General features: G+C 38.8%; 1 protein-coding gene across 3 annotated transcripts in view; it reads right to left on the reverse strand.

Moving 5' to 3' along the window:
- Window positions 1-12,230, reverse strand: part of MYO1E (myosin IE) — a 95,277-nt gene that overhangs the window by 57,079 nt on the left and 25,968 nt on the right. For all 3 annotated transcript variants that reach the window (XR_012630372.1, XM_074880223.1, XM_074880224.1), the window contains exon 2: window positions 2,467-2,610. Coding sequence is in view for 2 of the 3 variants with exons in the window: in XM_074880223.1 (XP_074736324.1) it covers window positions 2,467-2,610 (144 nt within the window). In the remaining variant the exon portion in view is untranslated. The remainder of the gene's footprint in view (window positions 1-2,466; window positions 2,611-12,230) is intronic.

The raw sequence follows: 12,230 nt of genomic DNA on the forward strand, positions 1-12,230 counted from the left end.
AAACATGTATTAGAGGCCCAAACACAACACACCTTGAATAAAAATACAGAAAGGAAATGGCATATTTAAATTGTTTTACTCCTTTGTAACTGAGCAGGTCGTACTGTCAGTATTAGAAAACATTGTTTTGACCTTTACAGAACATAGTATAGGGAGACATTCTGATCTCACAGAGATAGTGCTGAGCATGCACAGTCGGACGGAAACAGCCACAGCTGAGCAAAATTGGACAATTACTCAGTTGCATGTACTAGTGGGGGAGCTCAGGGAATTTGGTAATTCAGTATGTGGTGTGACTTTATGAGTGTAACTATTAACAGTCCCTAGAAGCCTTATCCTGCAGGCTGCCCTATAGGAAGCAGCTCCGTTTCAAGCTATTATTAGAGCCAGAGAGCTTTTTTGCAACACTTTTAATGTTAGTGTTTCACCATTCTGCATACAGCTGCACATGTACCTACGTTTACAAAATACTTTAGAAACCTTTGGAGTTAGAATTGCAGTATACATACATGAAGCAACTGATACTGCTTTACAGGCAGGACTGGTTCATTGAGCTGGGAGTTAGCAGCGTACCCATGCCAATGAGTCCAAAATGTTGTACTGCAGGTTTCATTTAACAATCTGGAATTGTCTGTAGGCAAACTCACTATCTAAGCTTTCCATCCAAAAGTAGGAAAATTAACAAATTTATGCTGCTGGATTATCCTACATAAGAATCTATTATTGTGGTGTCAGACCACAAAATGGTAACATCTTAGAGAAGAAGTATAACTCAGTGAACATAATTTCTGTATTGTTAATTTGCAATGCTCTCTTCATACATTTTTAAAATTTAATGCAAAGAAGAGTGACAACATCTGAGTCTCAAATATAATAAATCAAGCATTCATTGTGTCAGTATAAACATCCAAAGTGACAGTTTTCTGCTGGTAAACAATACCAGCATTTTCTGGGACGATTTGGTAATCTCTATGCAACACAGCACAGACAAATGTTCATTCATGAGTGGACATACAAACAATCAGAAGATTCAAGAGATGATCTCCATTTTAGAATGAAAAGCCTTCGCAGAACTGCAAAAGAAGTCTCTTCTCCCTACACAAAGGAATTATAATGCTTTAAAATAAGACTCTGATCCCTCATGTGACCACAAGTCCCCTTGGAAAGCATACTTATTCCTGCTTCAGTAGAAAGTCCACCTCCATATTAAGCTCACTTATTTTTATAAGAAAAAAAAGCATAAAACCATTTCTTCAGCACAGAGTACTGAAGACTTTGTGAATGTACTTCATGGAAGATGCAGCATTCCACACGGACAAAAGTGCTCGTGTTACTAACAGCAAGAGCACTATAGTTTGCCCCAAAACTGTATTTTGACAAATATTGTGCAACTCTATAATGTTTCTCTAAGGCAAATTTAATAATACTGTGGTACTTTACTCAACAGAGGATCCAAACCCATGTGCACACACATATTAAAAACCTCTGCAGTTTGGGATAGAAATGTCAACACAACTGCAACATTAATTCTCCTCTATTGGTCCTTGCTAAATTGAGCTGCTACTTAGCTCTTAACTATCTGAATATATGGAAATAGCCAGGAGATGTTATATTTCCTTCCCTTTCTGCTAAAAAAAGTTAAACTCTTCAAGGAACTATTCTACAGGTACCACTAGGAAGTATGACAACCTAGCTACAGCAGCAGAAGAAACAGTATCACTGTCTAGTGACTAGTATGTTTACCAAACTCATTACTGCAGCTCATGTTACATTGTGAGAGCTAAAATTAAATAGTGACTATTCTTATCTCAAGGAATTCCTTTCATACAAAATTAAAAAAAAAAAAAAAGGCAAACTTTTGGTGCTGAAATCTGTTTCTTGTTAGGTTACATGTTCAGGTATTTAAGTCTTTCATGTTTTCATTAATCACAGAAAAAAAAATTTTAAGTGTGAACACCGTAGATTTGCAGAGGTTTGCATGTTCACCTGTTTCCATCAGCCCATGATTCATAGTAGTAACAATTCCAGAGTAAGTTGCAAATGGGGTTATGTCACAGAAGAAATGCTATTTTGAACGAAATAGAATTTGGGAGGTATAGAAGACAACATGGTATCAAGACACGTATATACACCTTAAATCTATTAATTCTTGCTCTTAGAAACAGCATTACTGCAGTAGCTTCACAGGTCATGTAGATATGTAAATGTATGAGCTACAGGCCTACCTTCAACCATGACAAGAACAATTCCAAATATCAAAAAAAACCCCTTAATTTTTCAGATCTTAATTTCAACCCTCATAATTAGCTCACTTTACAAAGCATTTTGTGTAATCTCAGGTGAACTGTCATAAAACGCTCAGCATCTTTGAGCAATCTGCTAAAATAGAACACGTACATATCATTAGTTTCACACTGGCTCAGCAAGTCCACAGGGCCCCACTAAAAACAACACTACAAAGGATACAAAAATATAATCATCCATGTATCGTTTCTTTAGGTTCTCCACTATGGAATCCTCTGTGATCTTGGAAAGAAGGACCATATCGTCCACTCCACTGTGCTTGACATTGTGGCTCTGCCAGTGATATCTGTAGTGTCCTTTGCTGCCCTGCAGGAAAGCACAATAAGCATCAAAAAAAGTTACTATGTTTCTCATTAGCATTAAATAACTGAAAACCATCTATTCAAATTCCAACTTCCAAAATATTTTTCTTTCACTTAATTCTATTCCTTGATATAGGCATTATATAAAAACATATATAAATTACATCAACTGACTTGCCTCTGAACTACTGAAGAATTGCACTGCCCTCAAAAATTAGCAGGTAATTCCATGGGATTTTGTGAATGTCTACACACAGAAGGGATTTCAGATGGCAGACATTTCTAAATTTAGCAGAAAAAAACAATTATTTCAACTGAGATGCAGTTATTGGAAGCTAAGAATGCAAAAAATGACACTCCTACAGTGCAACTATTAGTAGTGAGGATAGTTACCGCCTGAACTGTTAAATAGGGTACAGGGGATTCTCCATCTTTTAGTCTTTTAAGTCAAACCTGCACAGAGGCCGTTACTCAAATGGAAGCTGTGAGCCTGATGCGTAAGTATTCAGTGATGTTCCGCAGATTACGTTACGCAGCTTGTTGCCCGCATGTCTTAACAGTCCCTTTTGATCTGTTAGTCACCATGACTGACATCTAAATAGATGTTCTCTCCCCACACTTAGAGACTACTATTTCAGGATGCTACTGAAAACTTGTGACATTTCAAGCTCTACCACTAGAAATCAAAATCTGTTTTTTTCCAGCTGAATTGAACAGTAGTTACGTTCTATGGATACACCTACTCAGATAGAAATCTGCTCTCCAAACCCAAACCTATTTTCTGTAGCCTGGCAGATAATGCTAACAGAGTTCTGCCCTCCTGCCTTTTTATACTTCAGTTTTTGTTTACACAATACTGAAATCAGTGATGCTGGAATTAACACATTTTACACTGAGAAGTTATCGAGTATGCTGTAAAGGAAGATGTGGCGAACAACATGGCAATTCTGTGTATTCCCCTCATTTTTTAATACCACAATTTCAAACAATGTGATTTAGTTACACTGCTCTCATGTATGTTATGGTATCAAGTCATATGCATCAGAATACAAACAATTTATTCTTACAAAGTATTTTGCAGAATAAACTAACACATAATTTTACAGATTAAATAAGGAAATTTAGGTACTCTGAATGCTTTGGCTGCACTCAAGTATTGTGAAATGGGACATTAGCAATTTACACACTTTTGTGTGTACACACTTCCGCACTAGCAAATGACCTGTGCAACTGTATTTACAGAAAAGTGCATCTGCCGAATTGTCTCCTCATGTAAATAGTCAAGCATTTGTACCAACACCAGGCATAGGAGTGGGAACTACAAATGGAGTCAGGGGAGCACAAGGTTCTTATTTTAAGCTGAGTTGGCTAAAAGTGTTCATTAAACTCATCTCAGACTTCGTTTTTCCACAAACTTCACTGCATCTATTAGTGGGAAAACCCAACAAAAAATAATGAACACACAGATTTAATTCATAATGCATATTAGCAAATATTAGTCAAACCTATAGGTTAGCCACATCTCAACTTGAATGACATAAAAACTAAGGACCAAGTGGATTTTAATCTTGAGTTAAACTAATTTGCACTAAAACCAGACCCGTTTTACTACAGCAGACATCACAGAATTTGTAGGCTTTATGTATATTTTCTGTTAAGTCTCCAACCATTGCTGCCACTGATGCAGCTCCATCACAGCTAACAACACTGAAGAGCAATTAAACTTGAATTAAAAGAATGCTTTTTAATATAGTACAGCAGAGGTAAATATGTCTGAAAACACACAATCTCGGCAGTTTTCTTGAACACCCACAACCTTACATGAACTTCAATAAAATAATAAGCTTAAACTAGCTTAGTTTGCATGAACCTTGTCAATTTTATGTTTGCACAATGGAAGCAGTAATCTGGAAGCACTGAGAAAACGAAGGAACCAATTTTTTTTTGAAATTGTGACTTTTTTTGAAATGCATGTGACTGAAAAAAATCAGTTGAAGGTTGGGTTACTGGAGAAGTCCAACAGAGAAGCATAATTTCCTTCAGTGTACTCATCAGCTATTTGTGATACTACACTTGGAAAAAGGAACTGGCAGGATGGACAAAAAGGTACAGTATCAAAATAAATACAGATAATTACTTTCTTCCCAAAGCTATACAGAATGTGGTTTAGTATCAGATAATAGAGCAAGCCACAGAAAACATGTAAGAAATGGGAGTGGGAAAGCAATCAAGCTTCCCATTGGAAGCTATGGCATCAGACTCAGTAAATTCAGCAAGAGGACAAAGCTCACAAAGCCACAGAACACATGGAATATGTGCACACAGTCTGCAAACAGCAGGCTTTATAAAAGTCAGTGACTGTTGTTGACTGTGATTAAGCCACACACACTACCAGACCAAAGGGTTCTTTCCCAAAAACAATGCAAACCAGCATGCAAGCAAGAGGAGCAGCACCAGGAAGGCTCGACTTGCCCTGAGAGCAGCTCTCCCCAGTGCTTACACACTGCATCAACGTGCAGCTGTAATCAAATCCAACTACAACAGTATCACATACAGTCAAATGGAAAAGGATGCAGAGAGATTTAATAAAAAGGCAGCAGACTAAATATCCAAGAAGGCAATAGCATGGAAGACAGCTGAGAGTGGTAGCACTAAGTCGTTTGCATTAATACTGCATCATATTTTAAATGGCAGCTTCTATCAGTAGTTTGGAACTACTTTTTTCCCCTTAAAGCATGGCCTGACATGCAAATATACAGAGAAGCAGCAAATCATCACCAGATTATTGTCAGACTTCTCCCTAGGATCTAGAAACAGGACCCAGCTTTAGTAGTGCCTAAATGCATCTGTGGTTAAGTTTTGCTCTTACTGTCCCTTCTCCAGGAACCTAACACCAGTAAGGTGGCCACGCACAGTGGCTAGCACACCTCCTTGGTCTGGGCAACAAAAGAAGAGAGTGCTGTTTCTACAGGACACCATCCACCCCCAAGTTCTTGCTCTTCCAAGCATGAGTGATGACTACAGAGTCAAATCTGAATTTATCAATTTCAGTCACTTCCAAATGGTACTATAACCATGTCCAGCTAACAGTTTTTATAGTTTTGAAATTTTTTAAAAAAAATAAAATCTTCTTGTCATAAATCATCTGAATCATCTGAAAGAACTCCATAGCAGTTGTAAAAGCAACTCTTCTTATTCCTCCAGGCTGCATATTTCATAAAGGTCAAGGATATATACTTAAAAACTACAATGCTTTTCAATTGCTCACATTGCAAACACTAATAATTTCTTCTTACTGCGTATTCCTTGAGAATTTAACCTTTATTTCTAGATAGAGCTCTCTACCATCCAGATATAAATGCAGTACTCTAACCTGGAGACAATTTATACCTGAGCTAGTTACCTAGTGTCCACCATAACCTGAACCTGCTTTACGGGAAGGACTCAAACTAATTCCCTCAGCTGCTAATTGTCCTCTGTTGCCCTTCACACAACAGGCTTTCCCCTCCACCAGCTCCAGGGACAGGTCAGGTCTCCTTGGACTGACCAGGAACTTCAGAGCCAGCAGAACAAGGGCTGGTAGAGATGACCCACACCTCCAGGTCAGCACTAGCCACAGTGAGGATTCAGTAACTCCAACAGAGCTTCCCTGTGGCACTGTCAGACTGGGCGAACAGAGAGGCTCAGAGGTTGCAGCCGATCCCTGGGCCTAGCCGTGCAGCCTGGGTGTCAGCAAATAGCAACTTGGCTTCTCTCGGGTCTTCTCGGTGAAAGATGTGATTCTAACTGTACAATAAATAAGCAAATGAAAGTCTTTGTGTCAGCACTAACAATGCCTAAGCAGCTGAAAAAAGACAAGCTTGGCGGATTTGGAAAAATACAAAAAAACAAAACCACATCAACAGCCACAGAAATGGAAACCCAAGTGTTGAACCCACTGGCTGCCAGGCCTCCTCCAGGCCCTCCCTGAGCGCCAAACCCAGCACCTGGCATTGCACAGGGAATGGAGGATGGGCTGGCAAAGCTGGAATTAAAGGCGTGTACTGCATTGCTGTCAGCTGTTATTATTCATCTGGTGGCTGTTTCAGGCTCAAAATCAGATCTGCTTTGCACTGACAAGAATAATATTTATGAGTCACAAGATGACCCTGTGAGCTAGGAGCCCACTGTTTCCAATCGTACTGCTTCAGGAGCACATACACAGTCACCACCTGGCTAGAGGCAGTCCTCTCCACCTCAACAACTACATTATCTCTAGAGAACCTACAAAATTAATTCTACTCTCACTTTGTACATCTCCCGTAACACCCACTCATTAACAGATTAAGACAATTGCTACATTAATACCAAGAGAGTGGATGTAAAATACTTTCTATGTACTAAATACTGTCTTTAAGTTCTGTATTACTTTCGGTATGATACTGTTAAAGCATATTATTGTTTTGTTTGGAATGAATAATAAATATTGATGAGATTTATTTACAGAACACTGTTTTTTGCTGCCCTCCACCTTGTGTTACAATAGCAACTGCTGGTTTCTTATTTTTGCTTTTAATATTGTCTATATTTTTACATTATCCTAAGCAACACGTATTTGACGTAGCTATAAAAAGATTGAGTCATGCTGTGTCACAACAGGGTTTTCTTTTAACTCGGAAAAAAAAGCAAATATTTTTGTATTTCAAGCTGTTTAAAAATAGTACGTCTAAAAATAAAGCACTAAAAACAAGGGATCAGAAAATACTGTATATTCTGCCCCTGAGAAAGAGCCTTGTTTCTCTCTCTCCATCAGAACTGTCTAAACTACAACCACCTACGTGCCATAAATAATCATTCTTGGTTCCCACAAAGGAGAAAACTGCCATCCTGAATCTCTGACAGCTTTTTTCAGTAGCAAACGTCAATCCTCCATTACAGTGCAGAAGGGATTCTCAGCCTCCACAAGGGAGTAAGAGTGTCAAATGATCACAAGCACGACCTTTTCTCTCCCTTTTCAGCTATGACAGACTACGATTGCATAAAATCCTTGTGGTTTTGGAAACATGAGCATATCTACTCAGATTAGTATTATGAATACAATACTAAATGATACAGTCATCACCTTAATGAAAGATGTCACAAAACTGAAAGAGCTGCACATCATTTACTCTACGCCTGACATCAAATGCTTCTCTACCAGTGGAGGCATATCACTAGTCTCATACATGCATAATTTGTACCAGTTTTTCCATCTAACAAGAAAAAAGAAAAACACACACAACTTTTTGCAATGATATCATCCATCAAAATAGCAAGCTTTTATAATCCACTTACAGGAATCTTTCACACATTTCTATAAAGTGAAAGAGTCTGCTGTTCTCAGTAGAGAATATTGCAGAAATACTTAGTGTGAATTTTCGTCCTTGACTGGGATAATCAAACTGAGAAGCCATAGTAGACAAAAGTGCTCCAAAATAGCTCTTGTATATCTAATGTTAGAAAAAACAGAGATATTGGCTGCAATGATGTGACTGTATTTCAGAAAGGAAATTAAAGGAAGACAGCAGAAGCAGCTACAGGGACAAAGATAAAAGGCAAATTATTTAAATTTAACATGAAGAAAATATTAAGGGAGACAAAAAGCAGTGCTTTAAGATTTTAGGAAATAGCAAAGCAAAAATATTGAGCATCTAGCAGCAGGACAGACATTTCATACAGAGAACTAAAAATACCAAAGATGTATTAAAGGAATGGAAACTACTAGCAGGTTAATATCACAAAAACCGCAGCTAGGGAAATAGAACACTGAGAAAAAGATTTCTGGGGGAAAAGTCATCAGTTCTTACAGTCTACTCTTGGACAGAGGTGGATTCAGCCCAACGTGACTAGAAGGACTGACTCCAGAGCTGGTTACAGGCTGCGGGAGATCCCAGTTGCCCCAACACTTGCTCCCATCAGCTCCTGTGCTGGGAGAAGCGGGGCCCGGCCCCGGGGCAGCTCCCCCCACCCGCCCTGCTCTGGGCTCTGGAGCCGGGGACCAGCCGTGGCCCCACTCCCTGCAGCCCAGCCAGCACAGCGGGGCCGGAGGGGCGGCCGAGACAGGAACTAGAGCCCGCTCACCTGGACAGCAACTGAACGCTTGTAACACAATACAGGTTACGGGAAGGCGAGATGTCTGCAGGGTATACACATTACGCTCACTTTCAGGAGTCAGGAAAGACATCAGCATTCTTGTAAGATAAATAACAGAACATTACCAAAATAAAACTTGCTTCAGTGTTTGACTGTGAGGATCACGTATTGCATCAGTATTAATTTTCACTAATATTTTAAAGGTTATTTTTAAAAAGGCACAGCTACTAAACAGAACAAAATAAGGACGAGAAGGTGCTTAAGAGCAGATCATGCTCATGTGCACAAGTTTTTGACACTACTTACAGAGACAGTGGGCAAATACCTGAAAGTAGTTAATGAACTGTAAATTAGTGTTCGCTTGCCCCACAGCTTTTTTGGTGGCTGCGGCCTAATGTTCCAAGAAATAATCTCAAGGAAATGCAATACTTTTAACTACGTAGTATGGTTGACTTGATCTTAAGACATTACCTGCCTTATTTGATTTACTGAGTAGTCTCCAGAGCTGTTCTAAGTTTGACTTGTTCCCTGTGGGACAAGTAGCAAAATTTCCTGTGACTGTGGTGGATTAAGGACAGGCCTTGCAATGGCAACATTTAGTCGCTCTTCACCCCCATTCCAGTCCCTTCACTGAGCAGCATCCATGCACACTAACTCTTGATCTGTAAATTGTATAAGCAGTTTGCATCTGTATGTACTTACTGTGCAAGTTAACGAAATGCAAGAGATTACAGCAGGTTTCACCTTGGCTGTGTCAGTCCTTATGTATAATGTCCTTATGTATAATAAAGCTTTTATATCTGTCACTCTTCTCCACTAAAAACAGGTTTCAAAGGCGTTGGTGCAATCATACATCTTACCTGTAATACTACAAAATACCATACATTTTAGTCCAAACTTGCTATCACAGGTCCATACGGTATTAAAATCAATTTTGGCACCTGTACAATACAGCGGCATTTATGCGTATGTGAACTTTTTCCTCCCTCCTTCACCATCATTACAAGAAAAGGATGGGTGCTGGTTCCTCCTCCTGATATGTCCCTGGAAAAGGGATCCTCTGAGAGTATTTGCATACCACCTCCCCCAAAATCCTACAGAGCAACTGGGATCTTAATGGCCAAAGATCACAAGATTTTCCACAGCTGCAATGCCCCCGAAGTCTCCACCCCTTTGGGAACAAGAAGATTATTTTTTGTGTGTGTTTGGTTTTGGTTTGTTTTTTAAAACAACAGAAAACATTATTATGGTCTTTAATTGAAATATGTAGTTTGAAAATCAGTCAATTCAGACAAAATGCCACTGCCTCTCCTATAGCATCAGACTGCAAATATTTTTCCTTGATCATCCTGAAACTAAGTAAGAAACTGAAGTCAACTGGGAGCTTACCATCTGGTTTCCAAAGAGATGAATCTCAGAAAGCATGACTCAGAAGCTCTATGCATGGACCAGTGTCTCACATATGCACTGCCAGAAGACGGCATTTTGATGCCGTGTGGTACACACTACACTGGTGCCAGCTGAAGTTTTTGGAGAAAGTAAAACCAGTGGCATACTACAATAATGCCATCCCAGCCATGTCCTGTTCTAGCTGACATCAGTGCTCACTTCCCTCCCCTGCCTCCCAACTTTTGGAATCTCAGGCTTTAGCACCAAACCATGCTGACAGGCCACAATTACCCCAGTGAATTCCTTTCTGCTCAGTCACTGCCCTCTTTGTACAGCTGCACATGAACACCAGCTGGAATTAGCTCTTCCTTTCCCCCCTTCTTGATAAAATGAAGGTATTTGTTTCCTAATCAGACTAATACTGCTAAAACATTAACCTGAGAGTTTAAGGCCAAAGTCTGTCCCCAGCAGTAGCCCTGGTTGATGACTTTGTGACAGAAGGTTTTATCGGAAAATGACTTCTCTGTGCAGTCCTGCTACTCTTGGAGCCTCCAGTTACCCTTTTACAATGCCAATTCAAGGATGGCTGGTCCCATCAGTAGACTAAGGGCACATCGATTCTGCAGTTCAAGTTAGCTGGTGAAAGCAGTTTAATGGCTGGTTAGTCCAGACTCTCCATGTATCGCTTCCCTGTATCATGCCACTCTATTTTCCACAAAGATACACAGATCTCAAGGACAGGATGGCTACACTGTCTCCTCAGATCTAATCACCTGGCATGCAAGTGTGCATTTAGTAGCACAAGCAGGAGATAACTGCTATCACTCGCTCCTTTGGGCACCTGAACCTTTGCTATTTCACTAATGCATACAAAATTGCAGGGGGGAAGGGAAGAAAAAAAAATTATCTCAGTAGTCTTAAACTGAATCACAGAATTTTTCTTTGTTATCTACACAAGAGGACCAAATACTTGCTACTATGCCTTCTGGAAGACCTAGTCTCTAACTGGATTTTAATGCTATCTGTTACTTCTGTCACGGTTTCTTTTTCTGTAGAGACACAGTCCTCCCACAAAATATCACTGGATTCAGTTGTACCAGCAAATATCAAGAGAAGAAAAATAATTATTTTAACCTTATTTTTTAGCTGCAGGTTTTGCTTCTTTTTATCTATGCAGAAAATGAAGAGGATAGCAGTATTTTCAAATTACTTAGTATTTAAATTGTTAAGTCAACAAGACAACACTGAAGGATGAAAGGATAAATTAATACATTTTTGCAAGTATTAAAGATGTAGAAATCATTACAGTATTTGTGGAATTTCCAGGGAATAAAACTGCTCCCGTTAAAACACCATTTAGTTACCACTCCACTGTTAACTGAAGAGTATAGGTTACAACAAATCCACTATGTCTGCATCTACTGAATCAATCTCCAATGATGTTACTAGCACTTTCAAATGCCTGGAAACATCTCATTCCCAACAACAAATGGTCACGTAATCAGTTCAATGTTTTAATTACAAGCAGGAAGATACTCTAAAAGAAAATACTTATAGTTCATCATTTCATTTACACCCCAATAAATCGTGACTTATCTTTGAAAAATATCCTCAATAACACTACCACCAGCAATCACAAAGCATGACGAGAGGAGATGCCAAACTATTAGTTCTGAGTCTTTCCTTGAATTCAGTATAAAACTCTGTTAATTGTAACATTCTTTTTGTCATAGAATACTTACTTTTCAGTAACTAATTTGATTGAAATAACATTGCCAAAGGAAACATTTACCTAATAAAATGATAGTAAATGTCTTAAATAGTTAATATTGCTGTGCAGTACAATATATTTGAATTAAGAACTATGTGTCTACCACTAAGACTTCTGCTTTGATTTTTCATTAAGATCATAAAACCTTTCTACACATTTTAATATACTAAATATGTTAAACTTGGGTCATAACCTATTTTTCCAGACTGCTAAAGCTTTAAGGTTCTTTTTTTTTCCTAATCTTCATCCATACACACACAAGATAGCTCTATTTTTTCCATTAAAAATAAAAGTCATTGAAAAAGCTTAACAAAATCAGAACAATCAAAAACTAGTGATTTGTTTCCAACCTG

The sequence above is a fragment of the Strix uralensis genome, chromosome 11, assembly GCF_047716275.1.
Source record: "Strix uralensis isolate ZFMK-TIS-50842 chromosome 11, bStrUra1, whole genome shotgun sequence".
Lineage (NCBI taxonomy): Eukaryota > Metazoa > Chordata > Aves > Strigiformes > Strigidae > Strix > Strix uralensis.